The sequence below is a fragment of the Podarcis raffonei genome, chromosome 7, assembly GCF_027172205.1.
Source record: "Podarcis raffonei isolate rPodRaf1 chromosome 7, rPodRaf1.pri, whole genome shotgun sequence".
Classification (NCBI taxonomy): domain Eukaryota; kingdom Metazoa; phylum Chordata; class Lepidosauria; order Squamata; family Lacertidae; genus Podarcis; species Podarcis raffonei.
The window spans coordinates 87,589,388-87,616,590 of NC_070608.1; the positions used below are offsets into that span (position 1 = coordinate 87,589,388).

Here is a 27,203-nt window from a genome sequence, read left to right on the forward strand (position 1 = left end):
ATAAGTTGCTAGCAGAAAGGAAGATAACATAGCCTTCCCCCCTAAGCCTGGTAGATTGCAAGGTCCTTGCGGGAGAACAAATGCATCCATTCTGCTAGGAGTTTCAAGGATGCCCCTTTAGGGGCTGCAGAATTTCCTATCCAGCTTTGCCCCATTAAAAAAATTGTGTTAGCAGAGCTCTGTGTATGCCTGGTTTTCACAAGAGCTCAGGAATAAAGCATGGAATGTATTACTGGATACAGAATTTGGTATCCTGAAATAATCACCTTTATTTTACTTTTATTATTTAAAAAAAGATCCAGTCTTTATGGCTTTGAAGATACACTCAAAAGTGTGTGGGAAATGTGTGTGACATCCTGGGGCAGCTTGGGAGAAATGCTAAATGCAGTACTGGGTGCAGAATTTGGCTTCCTGAGGTGCTTGGCTTTCTTTTTTTGAAAAGGCAAGTTTTCAGCCCTTATGATTATGAAGATATGGTTGAAAATGTGAAATGCCAGTTGAAATATCAGAAGCCAGAGGGGTGGCTGGAGAAGAATTCCAGCAGCTGGGATGAGGGCTTCAGCGCCCTGCACAGTCCTGCCCTCCCTGTGACAAGCAAGACCAGAATATAGTATGCAGAACTGTAAACACTACAATATTTAAAAAAAATTATGAAAATGTGCATAATTTGTGCAGATCACACTTTCCTTAGTGCAGAATTTGGATTGTCTGTGTGCACAATTAAGTATACACTGCCCTGATTCCCCAGATCACTGTTCTTTTTGACAGTTCATGGGAATTAAACTCACAAGATAATACGGTCCCTCCTTAAGCAAATGCACTCCTACCTCCAACCAGTGAGCTGGACCCTCAAATCTCTTGGCTGTCCAGTTTGTGTCTTATTTCCCCTACCAAAGCCCCCATAATGAAATAAGAAAGATAGTTGCAGGGCAGGGAGATAAAAGTAGTAAGATTCTTGCTTCATCTCTGTTCCAAACCTCAGTCATGTGTGAGCTTCGTTCTAAACAAAACAAAACCTTTTTAGAACCCCCTTCTTTCCAACCACAAGGTTAATGTCAATTGAAAAGACTTCCATGCTTTGCTTTACATCCTAGTGAGTGTGATCAAAAAAATAAACCACTTAATTTTGTTATCCTTAGGTGAAATATTAAACACTGCAGCTGGATTGGTTTTTGCATGCTGGGCATTACCCCCATTCCCAATAAGAAATTATTCACACTTTCTAGAGCAGTAAAACCTCCTTCTGGATGAGAGCATAAATCCCTATTACTTTAAACTCAAGCATTTTCTTGGGTTTCTGTGATTTTCCATTGCAGCTATTTTGATGTGCTAACAGGATGAGAAACACACAAAAGTGCACCTGATATATTCACACATACCAAGAAGAAGAAAACTACACATTTTACAAAATGGAGCTCTTGCACAAAGACCTGTTGAAGTGTGCGGGGCATGGCTGCTTTGTAGACACACATTCTCTAAAGCAGGAGGAGGAGACCTGTGCCCTCCAGCAATGTTGTTGGTCTCCATTAACCTCAGGTAGCATGGCCAATGGCCAGGGATTATGGTAGTTGCAATCCAACAACATCTGGAGGGCGGCAGGTGTCCCATCCCTGCTCTATACCCTTCCCCCTGCCACCGCCTGAGACATTCCTGTTCTACAATAGAAGACAAGTTTTTCACTTAACATCAAAGTACCATGTGGTGTTTCCTGCTTAGAGCCCTCACCAGACCTGACAAATGAAACAGGAAGAATCTACATTCTTTTAGTTTCCTTTTCATTGATTCTCTCATGTCAAAAGCTACTAACCACTTGCTGTCCAGTGGCACTTATTTCAGTTTAATCACAAATTACAACTGCTGTTGGTGACATAGCATCACAGTCTTTCACAGATCATCAAGCTTTCAGGGAAGGCAGCTTGCACAGAAGACTTCTCAGCCACTTGTACCAGGCAGAACAGTGCAGGTGACAAAGTCCAGAAATCTCAGCCTTGCTTCACCAGCACCACGGACAGCACCCTGTCCTCTTCTGCGCCCACTACTGACCAAGAGCAAGCATTATTTCAAGTTATTGTTAATAACCATGTTGTCATGTATATCACAATATGTGGTCATTTTCTTCCTCTTTCCAAAAGTAGAGAAGCTGTTTTTGGCTTCCTGATCCAGAAACAGAGGCCCATCCTTATTGGCAGGCATAGTAGGGGTCCCCGGAATATAGACGTTGTGTTGGTAATCCAGAGGAGACATGTGCTGTGAGTACACAGGAGCATACCGAGGTGTCCAGATGCTGTTTGAGGCACCAGGTGCTTTCTGGAGCTCTGTGAAAAGGGAAGATGTTATCTATTGACAGAAAGAAAGTCTCAGGGGGATCACAGCACATCAAACATAGTCCCATTCATGAGATATGCTCCATCCAGTTCCCAATAGCATATCTGAGCTTCCATGTGAAGTGTCTAAGTCAGCAAAATAAAATCTTGAAGGGCTGGGACTGAACCACCCACCCCTACAAATCTACATACCATAGCTTACTTCAACTAGTAAAGCAAAAGAAATGTAAATATGGCAAGAATTGAGCACTCCAAAGGAGTATGGGAGTTAAACATTTGATGGACGTCTACCAACAGCTCTTAATTTACTATTCTGGGAATCCAAGGATCAAAACTCACCAGAGACTGGAGTGACCAAAGTGCGCAACCTGTCATGCTCCTTCTGGATTCCTCGACGAACTCCCCCTACATCCTCTAGGCTCTGTGAACTAAAAAAGAGGAGCAAATAAACAGAGTTATCCAAGATTAGGGTAAGAAGACCTAACATGCTCCATAGCCATTGCTTTATGACTAAATGACCCAGACCAATCCCAGTACCTCTTCAATGTTGATTGCTTAGATGGCAACCAGTCTGTATTGGGTTGTTTCACCTGCAAATGAGAAAAAGCAGATGTTGAGTAGAATATCTGCCTTCATTACACTTGACCAATGGATGTTGTTCTGCCAGCCTTTTGTGTTTTCAATAGGCATAGCAGCTAGCAGTGTTTTACAGCAGGGTCATAAAACATAAGGCACAGAGGCCTAATTAGGCCCCCTCAGGGTCTTCCGTATACACTTCAGGCAAATTATTTAACTACTTTCAGCACCAAGAAGCCATGACTTTAATAGAGCAAAGATGCAAATTCATAATGGCAGCTACTTCCCATACACATGGCTAATCCTGCATAATTCTCTCTAAAATAATGCAGTGGGGCTATGAGAAGAACAGAACAGATAAAGCATTGTACAGAGAAAAGCAAGAACTTTGATATTTGCCTGCATTGGCAGGTGGTGGCAGTGGTAGCAACCATGTTGGAGCCATCAGTGGAGGAGATGTGAACATCTTTGTGCTTGGGCTGGCAGGATTCGGAAACTCGCTTGGTCAGGTGTGACAATTTTGTGGGTAGTCAGTGGCGTGTGGGAATGGGGGGTTCGGGGCAGGGAGCAGAGAGTTGCAGAAGGATGCTTGGGACTAAGAGGATAACTGGAAGAAAGAGAATGGCGGTCAAGGAGCAGCAGGGGGCATGTCAGGCTATATGGTGTGGCAGGAGGGAAGTGTCCCTTGGGCAGAAAGGAAGGAGGCTGGGCTGCCCTCTGCTCCTCCAAAAGGCACTGTCATTTTCAGGGCCCCTGAACCAGACAGCACCTGGTTTGGAAGCAGGGGCCTGATTTCCGTGAGTCCCAGTCAGGGAATTCTACAAAGTTGTACAAGGCCCTGGGTTGTTAAGGTAAAGGCAAAGGGACCCCTGACCATTAGGTCCAGTCATGGCCAACTCTGGGGTTGCAGCACTCATCTTGCTTTATTGGCCAAGGGAGTCGGCATACAGCTTCCAGGTCATGTGGCCAGCATGACTAAGCCGCTTCTGGCGAACCAGAGCAGCGCACGGAAACGCCATTTACCTATTTATCTACTTGCACTTTGACGTGCTTTCGAACTGCTAGGTTGGTACCTGCATGCAAATTCATTCCCTCTTGTCTGCAGCAGGAAGAAATGATTTGCTGTATGTGAGAACCTGACTCATCCCTGAGCCACAGAAAGGACTTTTGTAACACCTTACAGGACCACGGACACCACGGTGTCTGTTCAGCAAACTCGGCTGCGATCCTTCAAGTGTTAAGTAATGCAAAGTCAAGGAATCAAGCGATGTGCTTGCATGGAAGGACCAGCCGGCCTACAAGTGAAAGCTACTTTCTGAGAAAGTGCTCCTTTGGGTACTTCTTTCCTGTTTTCAAACGCAGAGATTTTTTAAAATGGGGCCCTCAGCTTGAATATCACATAGCAGAACCTGACTTCCTTGGACTCCTCTCAATCAGCCGCTGCTTATCAGAAAGATTTGATCGAGGGGGGTCTTTTCTCGCCCGAAGGGAAAGGAAGGGAAGCCGCGTCTCTGCCCCCCCCCCCGCGCGCGCCTCTTCTTTGGCGTTTCTGCCGTGCCTGAGATCACTTGCGGAAGACCCTTTCCGGGAGGCGCCGCTTAGAGCCCCTCCGCCGGGGCTGCGCTCCTTCCCATCACAGCGGGGCGACGGGCCCCCCCCGAGCCAGAGAGCCCCGCGCTCCTTCCCAAGAGGCCCCCTCATTGCTATTCTGCGTTTTCTCGGGCGCGCTCCGACTTGGCTTTTGCCGAAGTGGGTTTTTTTAATCTCGGTGTCAGACTCGCTGGATTGTGAAATGGAAGCGCCGCTCGCTTCGGCTTACTTTGAAAATCCCCAATTATTGTCCTATTGTTATGCGCTTTGACTTAATATGCCTGCCTCGTTAGCATGGGGGTCACGTACTGGGTGCGGGAGGAGGAAGCCTCCCTCGCTCCCTGCCTGCCAACGTGCCACCCTGGATGGATGGAGAGGCCTCGCCAAGCGGGTCAGGGGCACTGCGCCCCGGGAGGAGACGAACCAGGAGGCGCCCGGTTTGGGAAAGAGCGGGGAGGGGAGGGCGAGGCAGGCAGGGGCGACTTCGGGGGCCAAGCTCCATGGTCCTCCCTCCTTGAAATGAGTCCTGCGGGGGGATTCAGCCCTGTCGCCTCTTTTCAGCGAGGGAGCTTTGGAGAATGGTGACCCGGCCTCGGAACCTTCCGAGATCGCCTGCCCTCTCCGAAGCGCAAAGGCCCGGCCTCGAGGGCGCTTCTCGCCCACCTGCGCTACTCATGTGCCCTGCAAGGGAGTCAGCAGGTTGGGAAACGGGGAAGGGCAAGTTCCTCAGGCCTCTTGCTGGGAGATCCTGCTGCGTGGGCCTCTTCCTCCTCTGTAAAATGCCAACCTTTAACTCAAGAGGAATGAATGGATGAATGCAATCCTTCATGCCCTAAATATCCCCGGAGATGCTCCCAATACGTTTTCATGGCATCTCTTCTGAGAGACCACGGCCTGCTTGTCTCTCTGTCTGTCTCTGTCTTGCTGTCAGATCCTTCCGGCCAGAGGTTTATCACCCTCCCCCGCCCCCGCAGCGCCAGCCGCCTCCCTCCCCGTAGCGAGGTAGCTCTTGTGGCCTTGCTGCTCTCTCCTTGGTCCGCCCGAGGCGGAGAGGTGTGGAAATCAGCTCCGTACATCAAGTCACTAGGGGGAGTTTGTAACTGACTAGAGGAAAATCGCATTAACATATTAGACAACTGTGTCCAACGATCCAAGCGAAAATGTGAAAAAGGAAGACGACCTGTCTGCAGAATGACTTGTGCTCGTTTAAAAAGGGCTGTATGGTTAAAAGTGGTTTTCAAATGTTTGTAAGTGGATTATGCTTTTCATCCTCGTCCATCCTGGGTAATCGCGTTATTGAAATAGTATTTCATCGGGAAAAATTAGACGTTATTCATTTATATGCTTAACAAATGTTGACATAAAAATCTCTTTCTATCTGTCAAGGGTTTTTTCTCCCCCCCCCCACCTCCCCGCAGCAGCCAGCCTATTCTGTTCTTTTTTACACCAGCCCAGTGATCCGCGCTTTGAAACAGCAAGGCGTTCGTCTCCCCCCACAAAGCGCCTCCACCTCCCTCCGCTCGCCTGCCACCGGCAGGAGCTCAGCATCAATTTCAAGAGGTGCCAGGAGGGCGGAGGGGTCCTCAGCAAATGGGATTGTGGCAAAGGTAAGGAGGCGCCTCTGAAGGAGCCAAACACAGCACCCGGCAGGGCTGGTCCTTCCCAGGCAGAAAGATCTGTCAAGCCCAACGCTGCTTCTGCAGCAGCAGCAGCAGCAGAGTGCCGCCTTAACCCCTTCCTTTCCCCACAGGGATCGAGCGAGGGGCGCTCATTCTGGGGCACCACGCACGGGGAGATTCTCCTGCTCACACCCATTGAAAAGAATGGGACCTGGTCATTTATTTCAAGGAGGCTTGAGCAGGAAAGCCTCCTGGTGGATTGCTCCCCTGGCAGAAGAAAGAATAAGCTAGAGCCCCTTATGGGGAGTTGTAGGCGCGGTGCATTTGCAACATGACCACTGTTCAATCACTGCGATGTCCTGGGCCCGTCTCCGCAGCGCTTCTCTTCTCTGATATGGAATGTGATGTGTGTGTCGTGCGTGGGTGCGTAAGAAAGAGAGGGAGGGAGGGAGGGGAGAGCTTGTGCACGCTTCTTCCGAAGAAAACCCCAGGGAATTCAGTGTGACTTCCCCCCAAGTAAGTGAGTGGAGGCTGGTTGCTCGCCTCCACCTGGTTCTCTCCTCTCAGCCAGAGGGAGGGTGTGAAGGCGGTTGACCCCTTGCCTTTGCGGTGAGCCAGGGACCCCCACGCCAACCTCGCGCCTTTCCAGCGGGCAGGGAGAAAGACCTCGAGTGGGAGGCAGCCAGGGAGAGAGGGGGGGCAGAGACAGGCAGGCAGCAGCAGCGAGACGAGCCGCGGGGCCGTCAGGCGAGGGGAGCTGTCATCTCCTTCGACAGAGCCGGTCCCAGATTCCTCGGCGCGCTCCTCGTCTCAGCCTTAATGGGCGCTCGAGTATCACTTCTGAGCGCTTTCCGCTCGTCCCACTAATTTAAAACGAGCCTGACGTTTTCAAAATAATTAACTAAAACGGCAAGAAGCCTGGTGGAGAATTTTTTGCTGTCTGATGGTTACTAATGTCGACGCTGCCACTTGATCAAAGGGCCGGGTAATTATCTTTAAAAAGTTGCTCAGGAATGAAAAGATTTCGCCCTGCGCGGATTTATTTTTTTGAAGACTGGGGCGGGCGACGGCGGGGGGGGGGCGTAGAGTTGCCTAATCATTTTCGAGGGACTTTCCAGACACTTTTTGGCACAGCTTCCCCCTCCCTCCCCAGAGGTTACCTGGCTGGAGGGCTGCAGAGAATTATTTGCCAAGCGGGGCGTCTTTCCCTGAGCTGGTGGCAAGTTGTCCGGGACTTTCTCGTTGTTCCTGGGAGCGGCCGGGCTGTAGGGCTTCAGGAACATGAAGTCGCTCTTGGCCGACTCCGGGGTGAGGCAGACCTTGTAGCAATAGCCAGGAGGGCCCCCCACGGCCGCGCCCTCCCCGCAGTTGGTGGCCCCTTTGTTGCCCGAGGGGACCTGGGAGTTGTGGATGTGGTTGGAGTTCTTGAAGATGTCCGTCGGGGGCCCCGAGGGGTCGCAGGAGCAGCAGCTGCCGCCGCCTCCGCCACCTCCGCAAGGCGGGAGCGAGCAGCCGTAGTCCTGGAGGGTGAGCCGGTCCTTGTGGCACTTGACGGCCGTGAGGATGACGATGGCTACCAGGAAGGTGAAGGAGACGGAGCCCAGGGACACGATCAGGTAGAGGGTGAGCGTAGAAGAGGCGGACTCGGGCCCCAGCGGGAACTCGCTGAAGTCCGACAGCACCTCGGGCACGCTGTCCACCACGGAGAGGAGCAGCGACACCGAGGCCGAGAGCGGCGGCTGCCCGTTGTCGCGCACCTGCACCAGAAGGCGGTGCCTGGGCGCGTCCTTCTCCAGGAAGGCGCGGATGGTGCGGATCTCGCCGGTGTACAAGGCCACGCTGAAGAGGCTGCTGTCCGTCGCCTGCACAATCTGGTAGGAGAGCCGCGAGTTCTGGCCGGCGTCCGCGTCGACGGCGGAGACCTTCCCCACCAGGTAGCCCGGGTCTGCCGAGCGGGGCACCACCTCCACGGCCAGCGAGCCGTTGCGGGGCACGGGCGCCACGATGACCGGCGCGTTGTCGTTCTGGTCCAGCACGAAGACGTGGACGGTGACATTGCTGCTGAGCGGGGGGAAGCCGGCGTCCTGGGCCAGCACTTGGATCTGGAAGTTGCGGATCTGCTCGTAGTCCAGCGAGCGCAGCGCGTACATGTGCCCGCTGTCCGAGTTGATGGAGACGTAGGTGGCCACGGGCATGCCCTGGATCTGCCCGTCGGCGATGGAGTAGGACAGGTAGGAGTTCTGCTTGCAGTCCGGGTCCAGGGCGCTGACCGAGCAAATGGACGCCCCGGGCGCGTTGTTCTCCATCACGTAGACGCTGTAGGAGGGCTGCAGGAAGCGCGGCGCGTTGTCGTTGATGTCCGACACATGGACGGTCAGCGTCTTCCTGGTGGCCAGCGCTGGGCTGCCCCGATCTCGAGCCGTGATGCTGATGTTGTACTCAGGCACAGCCTCGCGGTCCAGGGGGTCGGTGGTCACCAGGGTGTAGTAGTTGTGGAAGGAGGACTGCAGCTGGAAGGGCACGTCCGGCGGGATCTCGCAGCTCACCTTGCCGTTGTCCCCGGAGTCTCTGTCCAGCACGCTGATCACGGCGATGACGGTGCCAGGAGGCGCGTCCTCCAGGACGGGCGTGGAGACCGAGGTGAGGGTCACCTCCGGCGCGTTGTCATTGACATCCACGAGATGCACCAAGACCCGGCAATGGACCGCGACGGCGGAGGGGCCGCGGTCCTTGGCCTGCACGTAGAGCTCGTGCAGGTTGGCTCGCTCATAGTCCAGCTGACCCTTCAGGCGCACCTGCCCGCTGCGGGGCTCCACGCTGAAGAGCTCTCGGACCCTCGGCGGAGCGTGCCCGCTGAACGAGTACTCCACCTCGCCGTTGGTGCCCTCGTCCAAGTCGGTGGCGTTCAGCCTGATGACCAGAGTCCCCTTGGGCGCGTCTTCCGGGAGACTCACCGTGTAGGAGGATTGATCGAAGACGGGCACGTTGTCGTTGGCGTCCAGCACCGTGACCACGACCCGAGCCGTGCCGGAGCGCTCGGGGATGCCGCCATCCAAAGCTGTCAGCAAGACCCGGTGGCTGCGCTGCTGCTCGCGATCCAGGCTTCTCTCCAGCACCAGCTCGGCGAACTTGCTGCCATCGCTGCGGGTCTGCACCTCCAGCGAGAAGAAACCGTTGGGGCTGAGCCGGTAAGTGCGCAGGGAGTTGGTGCCCACGTCCGGGTCCTGCGCGCTCTCCAGGGGGAAGCGGGCGCCGGGCAGCGCCGACTCCGTCACCTCCAGCACATACTCTTGCCAGGGGAAGCTGGGCGCGTTGTCGTTGATGTCCAGCACCTCCACCTCGACGCGGTACAGCTCCAGCGGGCTCTCGATAACCAGCTGCAGGTGCAGGAGGCAGGCCCCGCTGGCCTCGCACACCTCCTCGCGGTCGATCTTCTCGTTGACAAAGAGGATCCCGTTCTCCAGGTTCACCTCCAAGTGCTGCTTGCTGCCCGCCCGGGACACAATGCGAAACCGCCTGGCCGACAGCTTAGACACATCCAGCCCCAGATCCTCGGCGATGTTGGCCACGAAGGCTCCGTGCTCCAGTTCCTCGGGCACCGAGTAGTGCAGCTGGCTCGCTGCTGGCGCCGGAGCCAGAGCCAGAGCCAAGCAAGAAGTTAGCAGGAGCAACAGCTCCAGCCTCGCGCAACTCCCGGCGCAGCCTGCCAGCCTCGGGCCGAGCCGGGGCCCCCCTGAACCCCTCACCCAGCGGGGAGTCCCGCCGCCTCCATCGGGAGAAGGCATCGGTGGGCTCAGCGCGGACGCGGCAGAGCACTGGCGCCGCCGCAGCTGCAGCCTCCGCTCCCGCCCTTGTGCGTCTTCATCATCAATGGACTTGGACTTCCAACTACTTTCGGCTGGCAGGGGGAGCCGGCAAGGGAGGACCCGCCTGCCATTTCAGCACCGCATTGGTGGACAGCGCCGTCGAGCTCGAGCCCGAGCGGCGGCGACGAGGACGGGCGGAATGGTTAACCCTTTCGTAGCCGGCGGAAGCGACGTGGGGAGGGGAGAGAGAGAGTGTGTGTGTGTTTTAATTCTTATACCCAGGAGGCTGCAATCATTTCCATGCGGGAAAAGGTCAGGTACCTTCCCAGCGTGGCGCGGTGTATTATCAGCAAAGCGAGGATAGCTTAGAAGTCCCCGATGAAACAAATTGGCTGTGGCGGAGAATTTGTGGATCCTGAAGAGCAGCAACCCTAGTTGGCGCCGAAGCTGGTCTCTCTCGCTCTCGCTGGAGGGGAGGACCCTGCTCTCTCCGGGTGTCTCGGCTTCGATCTCTTCCCAGAGAAAGAAAGTTCATTCCACTGGGGGATGGCAGGAATCCCCTCTCTTCCCGCCCCTGTTTGCTACAGCAGCATCTCCGGGGTAGATTAAAGAGCCCTCAAACACATCGAAAGCCAAATCCTCCCTATCCTGACATCAGACTCCACGCATGGATTTAACCTTTAACAGATGGTTAAGCTTCTGCAGAATTGATTACATTTTCCTGCACACCGTTTTCCTTGTAATGCTGCTTTGTTTTTGTTTGTTTTTTAATTACCAGAGAAGAGGATTACATCCCAGACTGCCGGATCAATGCTGATTCTATCAGCGCAGAGTCATGGAGAAAGCGCCCGCCCTCCCCACCCCCCCACCCCCCCGCCCGCCAACACGCCTCCTCCTCGCTCTCGGGCCGCCGGAGTTCCCAAGTGCCTCTAATGCCGCCGACTCCGACGGCGAGAGCAGAAACAGCGAAAAGCGCCTGGAGGAAGGAGGCTCCACCGTGTGGCTGCGCTACAGGTTTTACATTAACCTTTCCGCAGCAGAGTGGCCCAGGCAGGCTGACACGCCAGCCACAGGCGCAGGTGGGAGGCTGAAATAAATTGACTGCAGTCCGCTGCTCAGGACCAGCTCTGCGTGTCGACTGATTCTGCTCCGGTTTGCGCGGCAGGTGGGGGAGTCGTCCTCCTCCTCCTGCTTTTTGCCTCCCGGTTGTTTCCCTGATGTAGGTACAATTACGCGGCGTGCAGAGATAAGACTTCTGTCCGCAGCCTAACCACGAGGCGTCGTTCCTGCGGATTTACGCCCCTCGGAAGGCAGCGGGGCTCAACGGGTTCGCACCGTGCGACAGAACTTCAGCCGAATTGTGGTCTCCCGCGTGACAAGGAAGGAGCGATGGCAGCTCTTGCCTCACCTTCCTCTCTGTATCAAAACGAATGGTCTTTTCAGGCCCAATTCCAACACGTTTGCAAATAAAGTCCCGACGACCTAAATGGGACTTATGTCGCAGGGCAAGAAACCCGTCGAGGGTCCAGGCGTCGCTCCACTTCGCTTCCATCGTCCCATTTGATTGGTGTTTGATTGGTTTTCTGGTGGCCTGGCTTCTCCGAGGGCCACCCGCACTGAGTCTCCTCCATCAGGTTCTCTGTCCCGCGCTAAACGCGAGGTTTCTCCAGCAGCATCTCCAACCGAGCATCTCGGGTCTCCTCCGGGCAGGACTGGGATCCACTAGTCCCAGTTCAGGCAGATGAGGACGGCCACAGGCTTCTCCCGACGTTCCTTAGCCAGGGGGTGTTGCGGAAGCTCCGAGCAAAACCTCCCCGAGCTCGGCTTGATTAAAGGCGGCGGGGCGAGGGAAGGATAATCTGATAACAATCTACTTAAGGGATTTGGAAGAGGCGCAGATTTCAGAGGAGACTGAGCCCTGCACTGATACTGAGCACAACACAGATCCGGCGAGAGGCAGCCAGCCGCTCTGCTCTGCTCGCCATCTCTCCACACACACAGCACCCCCCCCCCGGATCTTCGAGCCTCTGTCCGAGGCCGTCCTTTTTTTGTCCACCACAGTGAAAATCACTTGCGGGGAAGGGGAGGGGGACTGGGCGAGGATACTATATTGGGCGTCAGGCTCGAGGGTTAAGAAAGGCAAAGGGTTCATCCTAACTCCGAGAAAGGAGGAGAGATTTAGCTATGGGGCAGTCGAGCTATAGGGCAGTCACAGCACACCTCTACTTCGGGGGGGCGGGGGGCTGGGCTAGTCGTGGTGAAGACACCTCTCACTAGATTGATCTTCCTGGTAACCCGAGGCAAGAGGTCAGATGTGTTTTATCAGTGAAGGTTTACCGGCACAAGGCTTTCCACTCATTGCTGCAACACATCCATCTGTTTACACACTGCTCTTTCTCTCTCTTCAAAAGTAAAACACTGGAGACAAACTTAGAAATAAATAAAGTTTATTTCATCCCTCCGCCCTCCTCTAAACACCCGCAAGGCAGTTAAAGAAAAAACAACCCTATCCCCAAACAGTGCGTAATAAAGCACTCTAGCAACTCACTCCAGCTGCATACCGTGGGGAGCCATCCATGAACAGCTAAATTGGCTGCCAGAAATGGAGTTTACCCTTGTTTGATCATACATGCAATTATGAAGCACTTATTCTACACAAGAGGACGAGAGTCTGCACTTACTTTGAGTTTTCACTCTTTTCCGGATTTTGGTGGGTAACATCAGGGTGCTCTTATAGCTCTGCAGAGAAAATAACTCCTAGCCCGGCCCTGCTTCGTTTGCCCCCCTCCCCCCCCACACCCAATTCCCTGGTTCCCGTGGGCTGCTTCTACCCTCGCTCCCCCATGGAACTTGGAGGTCCCCACCCCGCTCTTCCATCGGAACCCAACGCTGCAGTTCCAGAACTCTCACGCATCGCTTGAGGAGACAGGGGCAAAGGGTTTAGTCGGCGGCCCTTGGATCTGACCAACTGCCAAGGGTGCAAACGAGCAACGTTTGCTAGTTGTGCGAGAGGGTCATGGAAACACTCAGGGCCTGAGCTCCCGAGGACAGGAAACTGCAGCCAGTTGGAAGGGTTTAGACTACAACTCCCATCACGCCTGGCCATTGGCCACGCTGGCTAGGCACGATGGGAGCTGCTAGTCCAAAGCAGGCTGTCTTTTAAGCCTCTTTCAGGCCCAGATCCTACATCTAAAGCAGATTTAAAGTCCATGGCTTCAGCTCGTACCCAAGGATCATGGGAACTGTAGTTTGTTATGGATGTTGGGAATTATAACGGGGGGGGGGGTAAACAGTTCCCAGGATTTGTTGGGATGAGGCTACATTAGTTGGGACTTGCAGAGAAGGAAGGCTGAGAATATTCGGTGGAGACTCTTGCTGGGGGTGACGTGGAGGAGAGAAAGGAATGCAGCTGGGGCCTCCCTCCCTTTCCCTCCCAGCCCCCTAACTTCCCTCGGCCAAGCCCTCCCCCAGCATTCCAAGTCTGTGGCTGGGGGAAGCGAGCCTTTCTCCAGTCAGGGCTGGAAAATGCTCCTGGTCTTAAACCCTGGAGAACCACTGCCGGCCAGAGTGGAGAGTGCCAGGGGCATATGCAGGATTGGGGGGGGCAGGACATCATCCTCTGTCTGGCTCGCTCTAGCAGATTCAGAAAGAAATATCTCAACAACAGTTGTTTTTAAATTACTTTCTTTTGACCCCAAGTGCTCAGAAAAATCTATCAAAATCTTCAGTCATTTGAAAACTAGGGAGTAAAATGAAAAAATTAATACTAGGGAGTACCTTTACCTTTCATGCTGTTAACGAGTATATTTTGCAAAATTACAAAAAACACACTTTTTTCATTTTATTTTTAAAAAATCTAAACTAAAATAAGTTTTCTTGGATTTGCTGAAAACCTTTTCAGCCCTTCCCCTCGCCCTCGAAGGTCCCAGAGCTGAACTGCCTCGGACTCACCTGGCAGGAAGGTCTAACAGGGCACAGAGCTGTCCTGCTGGAGAAGCACAAAAGGGCCGGTCCGCCAGCCAGCCTGCCTGCCACCTTTGCCATTTGTGGGGCTGGGAGTGTGGCTCCTGGCAGACAACAACTTGTCCTTCTCTGCAATTGCAAAGGCCGCTTTTGGAGCCCCTTCTACAGTCAAGACGAGCAAGGGGTTCCTTCCCTGCTCCCAGGTCCCTCTCTGACTGTCCCCGGCCTTCTTCCTGGGCTTTTGGCCCTTCTGTTGCCAGAACAGACTTCCGCTTGGCTGCTCTTCGATTGCGTGTTCTAGGCCTAAAGGTAAAAGTAAAGGTACCCCTGCCCGTACGGGCCAGTCTTGACAGAATCTAGGGTTGTGCGCCCATCTCACTCAAGAGGCTGGGGGCCAGCGCTGTCCGCAGACACTTCCGGGTCACGTGGCCAGCGTGACATCACTGCTCTGGCGAGCCAGAGCCGCACACAGAAACGCCGTTTACCTTCCCGCTAGTAAGCGGTCCCTATTTATCTACTTGCACCTGGGAGTGCTTTCGAACTGCTAGGTTGGCAGGCGCTGGGACCGAACAACGGGAGCGCACCCCACCGCAGGGATTCGAACCACCGACCTTTCGATCGGCAAGCCCTAGGCGCTGAGGCTTTTACCCACAGCGCCACCCGCGTCCCGAGAGTGTTCTAGGCCTAGGCTCCTGCAAATCCTTCTGACAACCCCCTTTTTCTCTTTTTGGTGGGAGCCAGAGCCATCTTAAGTATATCCGGCGCCGTGGTGCAAAGATCCTTTGGGCAACCCCCCATTTCCCAGAGTTGCCGACCTTTTTACGGCACTGCCAGCAGTTTTGCGGGGCTGGAGGAGGCGGGCAGCTGCTGGAGGGCGGTTCCTCTGGCGGGGAAGAGGCAGAGGCTCCGGGTGCAGCGCTGCTTCAGTGAGGCAGGTGAGGGCAGCAAACTGATGCCTGGAGGTGCCGTGCCATGCCCAGGCTCCTCCTCTTCCCTGGCGCCCGTGCCGTGGTGGCCATGGCAGCTGGAGGCTCCAGGCGCGGCGCTGCTTCGGCATGGCACGGTGGAGGCGGGCGGGGGCAGCAAGCTGATGCCAGTTGGTGCCGCGTCCAGCCTCCGCCTCTTCCCTGGCGCCCTCCAGAACTTGGCACCCTGGTGCCCTGCGCCACTTGCCTCTATGGGCAAGACGCCCCTGGTGGGAGCCAAAATGGGAAGAGTTGCTGGCATTTCCTTTTTGTTTGCCTTCTCTCTTTCTCCTACACAATTTCCGGGCAGGCATCTAAGGCTTGATAGGGAGCTGGCGGGAGACTCATTCATTATCAGAATACCAAACAATGGTGGTATCTTCCAGAGAGTGATGGGTGGGCTCAGGGGGTGCTCAGAGATTTGGAGGCACCTAAGGTTCATTGGTCACAACTGTCTTCTCCCTGTTTAGAAGAAGAAGTAAACAATAGGTCCCCACCTTTACTGTATTATTTATATCCTACTAAGGTGGTGTGCATGTGGTTTCTAGGTGGCATGGACCAGACCCAGATCTGCTTAGCTTCAACAAGGTGGCAGCCTTATGCCTTCAGACTACACTCTGGGATGGCCTAAAAATTGCATTTGTCCTACAAGGATCCTCACTTCCCAGCTTTTGCTAATTGGAGAGGTTCAGACTGTGAGCTCGTGAAAAATAGTACAGCAGAACCAAGTCCCTGTTCAAGGCTGAAGTTTTCCGTAGGGAAATATTTGTGGACTCCACCAAAACCTATTTTCATTTTCTGTCTGGCATTGTGGAGGCTGTGTGACTTTCTCCATCAGTGACTGTGAAGGAAGCTTGTAAACTGTTATATTCAGGTAAAATAACATTGTGAAGCGAACAGGCAAGCCATGGCAGCAGTAGGGGTGCATCACTTTTCACAATCTTGACAAGGTAGTGCAGCTGCTAATCAACAAACAACCGCAGAGAGTGTATATAGGATTATATGTACAAATTATAGATGAATGTAGTAATAAATCTACAACGGTGAGAATTCAGAAAAACTACCCACTGAACAGCGACGCGGACTTATAAAAAATATTGGGGGGGCCCGGGAAAGCTCATGAATAATAAATAAGCTCATGAATATGCAAATAAAGTGGCGCCGCCTCCTCGTGAGCGAATAGGGGAGAGCGTGCTGCGCCTATTAATCAGCTCCAAAGGAAATTGGGTGGAGCTTTTGCTCGGGAGGGAGGGCAGGAGGCATGCAGCCCGCCCCCCCTGTGCATTTTGGGCTGGGGGAGGGGCGGCGATGGCGCTCTGCTGGAGGGGCGCCGGAGATTATTGGGGGGGCAGAGCCCCCCCAAACGAATTTTTGAGGGGGCTCGGGCCCCCTCAAGCCCCATGGAGTCGGCGCCTATGCCACTGAAAGACTGGAAGGTACGCCAAAAACAGCAAGACATGCCTGTCATAGATATTCAGGGATCATTATTGCAGCTGTAAGCCTGACTCAGTGCCCTCTTGACCCCTGTCCCTCCTGGCTTATTAAATCTACCAGAGAGGCAAGTTGACTGGTTGGGTCCACAGCATGGTTCATCGCATGAGGGGGTGGTGTCTACTGCAGTCCTGGGTTTTCTCCCAAAGAAACCAGGCCTGGACTCCTTGGACTGGAATAAATATTACCAGTCGTAGATACCCTCTTCTTGGAGAAGGTGGTGGAGACAGCTGTGGTGCAGCAGCTGCAAGCATTTTTAGATGGCATGGATTGTTCAGATCCATTCCAATCTATGTCCAGGGCTGGCCATGGGACTGAGCTGGCATTGGTTGCTCTGATGGATGACCTTTACAGGGAATGGGTTAAGGAGAGTGCAATCTTGCTGCTATTGGTTAATATCTCTGCAGCTTTTACTACCATTGACCATGGTATCCTCTTGCACTGGCTCCATGGAATGGCAACTGGGGGCACTGTATTAGAGTAGACAACTGAAACAAAATGCTCCTCCAAATTTGAGCAGGTTCAGCACAGTAGTGGTTTATGAATAGGGTTAGTGGAAAATTAATTCCCAGTTATGGATTTATCTTACTATATAATAAAATTGTAAGGCTGTCATTACACTATATTTCACATGATCACCAGTAGGTAGCCACAGCAACTTCAGTATGCTGTTCTTTGGTCATTCTTGTCCTTTCTTCTCTGGGAAACAAAAGTATTGTTGTGAGTTGGGGAGGGGGGAATAGGTTATATGCCAAGACCAATCTAACCCATGGATCCAGCAAGTGTTTAAATAAAAGCTAGGCTAGCTTTGTGGTGAGGTGATAGATAGGACTGGACGATACCTGGTTTTCAACATTGTGATATATCATCAGCTAGACATTGTGATATATCAATATATAAGGATGGAGCAATGGAGAGACATTGGCTGGCTTCATGGTTTTTCCTACATTGTGATTTTTGCATAGCACACACCCACAGAAACACCCACCCCATGATTCACGATATATTGGCAAGTCAGAACTCATGAAACTGATATCATGATATGGACTTCAAACTGGTTTGGGGTGATAGGTCGATATATCACCCAGTGCTAGTGATAGCCTGGGTAATGGGCCATTAAGAGAACAAGAGATGGAAAATGAGTGGTGTCCCTCCCCAAACTCGTAGTTAGAAAGACAAAACCAGAGTTGAGGACAGAGAGTTGAGTGGTGTGAGCTAGAAGCAAAGCAGGAAGCTGGGAAACCAGAAAGAGAGAGAGGGGGAGAGAGAGGGAGAGAATCTTGCACGGCTTGGAGGTTGGGGTGGCGTGCAACAATATATATCGCTGCATACTTACAATCCAGCCTTTCTACTTGCCATTGAGCCTACTTGCTCATCCTTCTTTAAATAGAAAAGGCCAGTTTAACTGGAATGGAGCATGGTCAACCCACTTCTGGGTATGAGTTGGAGATTACTATGTTCAGAGGGGAAATTGCTGAAGCTCTGTGTGAAGTCTTTTGAGTCATCACACCTGAGCTCAGGGAAGAGCAGTCAACTATTCACCTACCCATCAGGAGAGAATTCCTCTCAGACATTCCAGAATTAACTGGCAACCCTTAAGACGCATAACATATTGCAGACAGACAGCAGGGATTAAAAAAACTGATTTTCCAGGACTGACAAATATGACTTTTAGGCAAGTTGGCCAAAAAGATATAGCTAATTTCCATCACTGCCAGGAGGAGGCAGGCTGTCTGGTTGCACCTAGACCAGTCGGAAGCTAGTCCCTTGCACTCTTGCAAGGCCAGTCAGTCAGTGTTGTACCCCCCTTGGCACGTGAAGAGGGTGAACACCTAAAACACACTGTTGTTTTCCACCATCAACACAGATTATGATCCCAGCACCATAGGGCTGCTGCATGATTACACACCCAGATAAAGAAAGGACTTACTTTATTCACAAAGCCAATGGAGTAGATAGGCAGCATGGTGTGGTGGTTGGAGTGTTGGACTAGGACCTGGGAGAGCAGGATTCAAATCTGGAGAGGGAGAGAAGTGTGTGCGCCACCTTCAGCTCCTTGGAGGAAAGTGGTATATAAATGTAATAATAAATAAATACAAATAGGAGAGTCATATAAATGAGATAAAAGTCATAGCACTTGGCATAATCCTGGATTTTTATTTATTTACTTACCATATATTGTAGTGTCATCTATGTGCACAGCACTTTAAAAAAAAAACACAGGTATGACAGATCCTCCTGCAAAAGGCTTGTAGTCCAAAGAAGATGGAGCGAAACTAGAGATGAAAAGGGAACTAAAGGCATGAGCAGGCAGGAGAAGAAGATGTGATTATTTCAACTGCACATCCTTTGGCTTACTTACAAATGAAGCTGATGTTGAGCTGAGCTGCTCAGTGAAATACTGACTTATGCACAGAGAAGAATTTGGCCTTTTCAGATGATCCCATCCCATAGGGGAGGGTCCATACTTTAAATGCTGCACAGCTGACAGTCTGTAATGGAAGCAGCCCAGGGCTGGAGCAGCAAGATGCCCTGCCCATCAAAGCACAACTCTGTGCAGTGCTCTGGCAATATTGCATGCTTCTCCCAGGAAGGGGTTACTGTAGGTCAGCAGTGATGCACTCAGGCAGAGTCGTGTGGGTGGCCAGGGCAAGCATAGCAGGGATGTTGCTGGTCAGCACTGATGCGCATTGGCAGCACTGGGCAAAGAGCCAGAGTTGGAAATAGCAGGGGGTGCTGCAGGTTACAGCTGAGATGCCTTGGCACAGCTGCCTTCTGGCTCCCAGCCTGGCCTGGCCAATATTGTTATTCCACTTTCATGCACACCAAATTCTTAAGATGGTTAAGATAATAATGTGCTAGAAATCTCTCGCAGAGGAATTGAAAACAAATGCTGGATGATTAAGGGGTGAGGGAAATACCTTTATTGCAAGAGCTGGTTTGGGGATAAACTCTTCCATTTCTGATTTTTTGTTTGTTTGTTTTATTACATTCTTTATATATATTTATTTCATCTACAACTATTATATCTGTGGATGCATCAACTGTTTAAAGCTGAGACATGCCTGATAGGCTGATGCTGCCCTGGGGAACATCTATATGAAGATTAGAAAGGGCACCAAGCAGGAATGAAGCTCACAATATTGCTATTAATGTGGAGAGTCAATTGCAGCAAGCTGCATTTCTACAATTGGATGCTTGGGGGTGGGGGGGTGGAAGGAGTGCTAGGTGGAGGTATTCTGTGATGTGTGTACCCTCTGTAAGTTAATCATCCATCCTTCCCTGAAGGAGCTTCAGCTTTTTGCATTAAATTGGGTGAGATGAACACAGGTGCCTTTAGGGAGGTGAAGTGGCTGTGTCAATGAGGTGTTTGTATTTATTAACTCACAAGATGGACTGCTGGTCTCCATGTGATAGGAGAGAAAATATTAAAATCCTAAACCTCACACAAGGCTAGCAACGCCAAGCCACAGTCTCTAATAAACCATTCTAGTCAGGGATGAAGAGCAACCAACTGCAAAAGGAAGGACCCAGGAATATCCTCTGGCAAGCACACCAGGAGGGCGTGTCGTTAAAACCCCCTCGTTTACTGAAAGCAAAAAAGGCTCCTGATCCCAGCTAGCACACGTGGTGAGGCACCTAAGAGTTGCTTCACACACAATGTTCTTTAGGTAACCATCCCAGGCATGCATAAAATGGAAAGTGTGACTATGACAAACAGATGTTTGCAAACAAATGTGAAATGCAGGTATACTCATAGGAAGCTGTGGCTCCCTGTCGAGTGTACAGTCTGGGCCAATCTGGGGTTTGGTGTTGTGTACTGTGTGAAACAAGGGACACGGGTGGCGCTGTGGGTTAAACCACAGAGCCTAGGACTTGCTGATCAGAAGGTCAGCGGTTCGAATCCCTGCGACGGGGTGAGCTTCCGTTGCTCGGTCCCTGCTCCTGCCAACCTAGCAGTTCGAAAGCACGTCAAAGTGCAAGTAGATAAATAGGTTCCACTCCGGCAGGAAGGTAAACGGCGTTTCTGTGCGCTGCTCTGGTTCGCCAGAAACGGCTTAGTCCTGCTGGCCACATGACCTGGAAGCTGTACGCCGGCTCCCTCGGCCAATAAAATGAGATGAGCGCCGCAACCCCAGAGTCGGCCACGACTGGACTTAATGGTCAGGGGTCCCTTTACCTTTACTGTGTGCAACAGCCACAATATGACAATTAGACCCACCAAACAAGTCATTGCTAACGGTATGGGGTTGTGTTCAAAGTGCTAAGCACTGGTACTGCAGTTCTAGTGTGCTCCATGGCCCTGGAGTGCAAGTCCCATGGTGGGCAAAAGATTCTTGCATTGCAAGTGGTTGGAATAGATGACCCTCATGGTCCCTTCCAACTCTACAATTCTTTGATTCTAACTAGGCCGTTTCCCCAGCTGTTTGTTCTAAATCAAGCAGCAAGCCAAAGAGTGCCTGGACACCAAACGCTGCACTGTTCAAACATTCACTTTAGCAGGAGCACAGCTGAAAAAGAAACTAACCAAAAGTTCAGGTGATGATTGGAGACACCCCAAGAAAGCACGCCTCACTTCAAAGGTGGATATAGCCCCAACACCATTCTCCCCCTCCCCAACACGTGTACCTTCACATAAACATTTCAGAGAGCAGAACAACTATTATGTACATAAATAATGGGTAGTGGTAGAGAGAAGGTCTGGTTTAGGAGTGCAAAAGATAACTGGAGGAAGCCATGACTACACATGGTCCCTCTCCAACATCCTAAACATCCAACAGAACAGCAGTGTCCACATACAACTGCCTCTATAAAATCAGCAGCCAGACACATGATATGTCAACAGGGGAGCCATGACCCAAATGAGAAGCCAAGAGGCATGCTGTCAACATCCACGGGCAGGATACAGTCTGTGCAGAAACGCAAGGGGGCTAGAAGCCACAGCAGAAGCAGAGTTTGGGGCTCCAGAGGGATGCTTCTAATGTTGACCCAGGTCAGATATTATTAACCGTCGGCCAGTCAGATAGTGAAATGAAGGAGTCATATGGTTAATTGCCTGAAGATGGACGGAAGTATTTGGGTGCATAGAGATTCCCCTCCGTCAGATGCAACCAAGATATAACCACTGGTTATTTCTGGTTGCAACAACTCTCCATGGCCCTGTGAAATGAAGTACTCTTCAGCTTGCCAAACAAACAGAAAAAGTTTCAGCAGTTTAATTACAATGGGGGGGAAGGGAGAAAGGAGAAATACAAATAATTAGCATTAGCATAATGGTTTAAAGAAGGGATGGGTGGTGGCAAGGAAAAAATAGGTATATAAAGGAGAATTCCCTAGATGCCTTTTCTCTCCACACAGCTCACCTGTCCTGTCCACCTGCATCGGGTGATCTCGTGCCTCCATGCTGAAGGCCTATTGCATGCTATAGAGAAGCCTTACTTTGGCTAGTGGAGGGTGCTCTTCTTGTGTCACCTGTAGGGACATATAGGAAATAATCTGTGGTACTCACTTCCCTGTATAAAGTCAGGTTTGGGGCTATTTGAATATGCGGGGGGCAGGGGGGCCCCACATCATGTCACCTATAACTCTATCTTCTTCTTTAGCAATCACTCGTAGCTGAATAAGATTGTCTTCCATGAACACGGTTTTAACAGTGAGTCTGTAAGTGACTGTGGAAGCCAATTCTGGATCCATACATCCTTCCACACTGGGGACATTGGTTTCTGGGTGGGAGTTGATCACGGTGAGGGTTTGCCAAGCGTGCTTTCCTCTCAGCATGTTTCTCCCTTGCGTCCTGAGTTCAAAAGTCTTCAAAGGCCATGACACCTTTGGTGAAGGCTGTCCTCCAACTGGAGCGCTCGCTGGCCAGTGTTTCCCAATTGTCAGTGTTTTTCCTACATTTTTAAAGATTTGCCTTGAGAGAGTCTTTAAACCACTTTTGTTGACCATCAGCATTACGCTTTCCATTTTAAAGTTCGGAAGAGAGTAGTTGCTTTGGAATATGACAGGGAAGTCCAACTGGTCGATTGGGATCGACTGGGAGGTTTTGGTAGGTCGTGGTTGATCCTTTTCCTTTGCCATTGCAAAACAGCATCTGGCCTTGTCCCCTCGCCCCGTCCTCCGTTCACGCATGGTTGCTATAACGGAAGACGCAGTTTTCATTGCAAGGCTGATGGTTTACTTAGCAATCTTTCAGTGAGTGACTTTCCCCCTTAATGAAGTTCAACATATTGGACCTGATTCCCCCCAAAAAAACTGGGGCTTTACTCCCTAAAACAAGCTCCAGAACTTTGACCTGAACCCCCCAAAAAAGGGGTAGATCACTGCCAGTTTTTAATTCCGTGAGTAGATCGCAGTCTCTTAGGAGTTGGATGTTCCTGGAATATGATAATCAGGCATCCGAACAACATGACCAGTCCAACAAAGTTGATGTTGAGGAATCATGGCTTTGACACTGGTGATCTTTGCTTCTTCCAGTACACTGGTATTAGTTTGCCTGTCTTCGCAAGTGATGTGTAAAAAATTTCGGAGACACAGTTGATAGAATCTTTTGAGGAGTTGGAAACCTTTAGAAGACATCTGAAGGCAGCCCTGTAGAGGGGAAGCTTTTTAATGTGCAATGCTTTGTTATGTTTTATATACATTGTAAGCTTCCCAGAGTGGCTGGGGCAACCCAGCCAGATGGATGGGGTTTTATTATTATTATAATAAACCTATAATGTTAGCATATCATTTTGTTAATATGTCCAGTGATGGTACATGAGAGCCCAAGGAAAGAAGCAAATCAATGGCAGACCAACATATTTACGGCCCTGAAGCTCAAACTCTCATGGGGGCCCTTTTGCAACCAGCAATGAGGTCTGAGTAACCACTGTTATCTTCTTCAATGGGGTTGTTCCATGACAGACCACCACTCCTTTACAACATTTGTGCTACTGACTCTCAAACTTTGGGATTGTTGAAAAAACAACAAAAATACATCAATTTGAGTCAAGCCACTCAAATTGGGTCTACTAGACCCCCCCAAAATTAACCAATGGGTACTAAAGTTGCCCCTGGAACAAATCCAGAATAAGGTGCCCTGAAGCTTAAACTTCATTAGTTTCATAGTAGATCCACCCTGAAGCAAAGACTTGAGCAAACCTTCTTCGCACACTCTTTAAAAAAAGGAGAAGGAGGCAGAGGTCAGGAGAAGGAACAACAAAACAACAAAAAACGGAGGGGGTTAAACATAAAGTCAAATGAAAAGGACAGAAAATAGAGTGTCTGAAGAATAATCAGAAGGGACAGGGGGTGAGCGAATATGCAACCAAGGCATTCATGTTTTATGGAGAAAGGACATAAATTTTGAGAAAACAGAAGAGAATAAAATTAGGGAACACAAAGGAATTCATGCCTGATAACTTTTGATGTCTGGATTCAAGTACACAGAAGCCCAAGCGCTGCAGTGTCATAAATCCTCTGACTTCAGATAAGAACTGTTTGCCTATTGTAGCTGATAAGAAGCTTTCTTTGTTTTCATCTATGTCATGAAACTATTAAATTCTAAACTCGCTCTGAGGCCTCTGCAGCGCCTGTAAATTTATGTCCAAGGGGTGTGTGGGTGTGCCTGCTTTCAAGTCACATTTGATTCACTAATCCAGGGTTTCTTACCTATTATCGTCCAGCTAAGAAAGAGCATTATTGTTTTCTTACACCAATATCCCACTGGACATCTTCTGATGATGTCACCTGATAAATCAGCAGAGTACACATGAGCACTGTGCTGTACAATAATATTGTACAATCCAACATAATTAGACCATTGCCTAGCAACCTCAAGAGGTGCTTGATGCTTTCAAGTGGCAGAGTTGAATCTTGCAACTGCAGTGTGATGTCTAAACACTGAAACAAGCAAGTACCTGATATGGTGCCAGTGCCACAGAAGCTTGGCAGCAGAAACTGGCAGGCTTCTATGGCGGGGAGAGACCTAGAGAGGGAAGAAAATGTGCAAATGGGGACAAGATGAGGAAGAGGAGGAGGAAGAGGAGGAGGAGAAAGAAGAAGAAGAGGAGGAGGAGGAGGAGGAGGAGGAGGAGGAGGAGGAGGAGAGGCATGCAAAGCTACTGAGGAAGGTGGAAGTACTGAGGGAGAGTGCAGAGGATCTTGGATACAGGCCTGGGAAAATGGAACAATGATCTTAATGACTGAGCTTCTCCAAAGAGAGCACAATCAAGTATCCATAAGGAGATCCACGGCTCTCCTGGCCCATATGTGCACATCCTATTGCATCATCACACATAATTGTGGGAGGGAAATTTAGTGGGAGGGACAAAAGCTGAGAAACCAGGGGGAAGAGCAGAGTTTGCTTGTGGGAAAGCAGGAGTTGAAAAAATGGAAGCAGAGAATGAAGAGGGGGAAGAAGGGAAAGCACATGGCAAATGTCATAAACATAAAGGAAGATGACAGGAAAAGAGACCGTGTCAGCTGTAAAAGAGATAAGGCAATTGGCTCCTGGGAAAAAGGTGACAGAGAAAATGGAGTCAAGGATTTGATTCTGCATCATTTTTCCCCAGCAATGAGTGCTAGATAAGAAGTTATTAAGTTATATCGTGCTTCATCAGCAAACAAAGCACTCTGCAATCGCCTCATTAATCTTTATGTCTAGGGCTGAAATGAACAGAGCTTTTCAAGTTCACAACTGACATTCAAAACTCCTAACTGTATAGGCACATTTAGATTATCATTTGAAGCCTGTGAGAATTTTGACAAAACTGCTTGGTCCTTCCTCTCGCAAAAACAGACCTCTTGCCTACAGCCCCCAAATCAGCTAGTCAAGTAAAGGTGCTGCTCTCACTTCTCTGCTGGCCAGCCACAAAGGCAAGGACATCAAACTCAAATAGGTGTGATGGAGCCCATTTCTTCTGTAAGCAGAAATCCAGAGGCCACATACACATTTTTTCCACAGAGAAAGCAATTGTTCACATAGGCTTGTGCAAAGTGTTTCCCACACCACAAAATAATCACAACTACAGGTGTACTGGCTATACTTAGTATTGGAAATGAGGAAGGCAAAGTAGATATCGTGCTTCACGGCACCACAAAAAAGCTACAGCTGTATTACCGCTACACATGCAGTATTAAGACCAAGGGGTGGAAGCAGGGGCAGATGGGGCAGCTTCCAGTCTGCTGGGCTTAATCCATCTCAGTTCTCAGCATCCTGCATTTCTATTTTTTTTCCCCACAGGTTCAGATTTCATGCTCTTTATTCAGCTCAGGAGGAATGGAAGTTCCCCCAGAATGTCTGCTTTATATGCATTATTTACACAATGGGCCCCACATGATTGGCTAATTCCGGGATTCACCTGTAGGCCAATCAGGTTGTGGATTCACTTCCACCTGGAGCTATTTTTTTTTAATATACTTTTTATTAATTTTCAACCAAAATTACACATTTTTAACCAAATTTTCACAAATTATACTTTTGAGACTTCCTTCGATTTTTCTGGTAATCATCCATATTTACCCCTAAAGAAAACGCATTTCCTTTGTTGCATTGCCTTTTGACTTTCACCTCTTTCAATTTATATTTTCCCAAACAATACATCTTAACCTTTACAGTGCTTCTTGGAACCCCACTAGCGTTGTTTGTAAATCACATACATTTTTCAGATAATCTACAAACTTCCCCCAATTTTCGATGAACTTTTGGTTTTTAGTATATCTTATTTTCCCAGTCAGTTTATCCAGTTCCGCATAGTCTGTTAGTTTCATTCTCCAATCTTGGATTGTCGGTGTTTCTTCCTGTTTCCATTTCTGGGTTAGTAGAATTCTTGCTGCCGCAACTGCATACTGGAATAGCTTACAGTCTTTTCTTCTTATTTCTTTCCCTGTGATTCCTAAAAGAAAAACTTCTGGTTTCTTAACAAAAGTATATTTTAACATCCTGCATTTCTAATCAGAAGGCAGAAGTTTAGAAGAGCCACAGTCCAGCCCAGTTTTTGGTCCCAAGTCTCTCCCCTACACAGAAGTTTAAAACAAGCCCCTTTCCATTTCCATCTCTGTTTTCCACTGCCTGTTGTTTTCTTTAAGGTGGCCCTGCTTATGATCCCTTCCTCACCTTTCCTTGCATTTAACCATCTGTGTCCATGAAGTGGTGATCCCCAGTTGAAGCCGCAGCAAGCTGCTTTTGGAAGCAGCAGAAACAAAGAAAGTAGGTCTAGGGCAGACTGGCAGAAGTCTTGGCAAAATAGGGCAAACTGGAAGAACATTAATCAATGTTGACCAAATAGTTGGGTTTCTAGGGATCTTTGATAACTTAGGTGAATAAATGAAGGGACTTTGCCTTCAGGAAACACATACAGCAGATAGCAGTTCACCTCCTAAGATATTGTTCTAAGTATAGAACAGGGAGGTAGTTTTATTACAAGGTTTCATTGGGCACCACAGATTTGGCACACTCACGAGTATCCTGTAGAGCAGGCATGTCCAACTCCCAAGAGACTGTGATCTACTCCCAGTATAAAAAAACTGGCAGTGATCTACCCATTCTCATTGGAGAGAGGAGGAGCGTGCAGGGGGTGGGTGTATTGCCCAAAGTTGTTGAGCTATTTTTTAGTAGGGTAGTGCCCAGAGTTTTTTAGCTATCCCTCTGTAACTTTTCATACATTATAAGGATCCCGTGTTCTACCAGGATCAGCTGGGGATCTACCAGTAGATCATGATCTACTGGTTGGACAACCCTGCTGTAGAGTAGATAAAACCATAGCAGTGTTAGCAGGGCTGGAGGGTGGGATTGTGGATTTCTTGAGGACTACTGGACAGAGGGCAGCCTATAGAACCTGGTCCAGTAGTTTGTTAAATTGATCAGCAAATGGTGGCCATAGAGAT

General features: G+C 50.2%; 1 protein-coding gene across 1 annotated transcript; it reads right to left on the reverse strand.

Annotated features, from left to right (window-relative positions):
* Positions 1 to 271: 271 nt before the first annotated feature.
* On the reverse strand, positions 272 to 10,745 carry LOC128418043 (protocadherin-10-like). The gene is made up of 4 exons (XM_053397429.1): positions 7,270 to 10,745; positions 2,862 to 2,914; positions 2,664 to 2,752; positions 272 to 2,315 (listed from the first exon to the last, which is right to left on the reverse strand). Exons 1-4 carry the CDS (start codon positions 9,892 to 9,894, stop codon positions 2,056 to 2,058), a joined length of 3,027 nt encoding a protein of 1,008 aa, XP_053253404.1. The 5' UTR covers positions 9,895 to 10,745; the 3' UTR covers positions 272 to 2,055.
* Between the last annotated feature and the right edge of the window lie 16,458 nt (positions 10,746 to 27,203).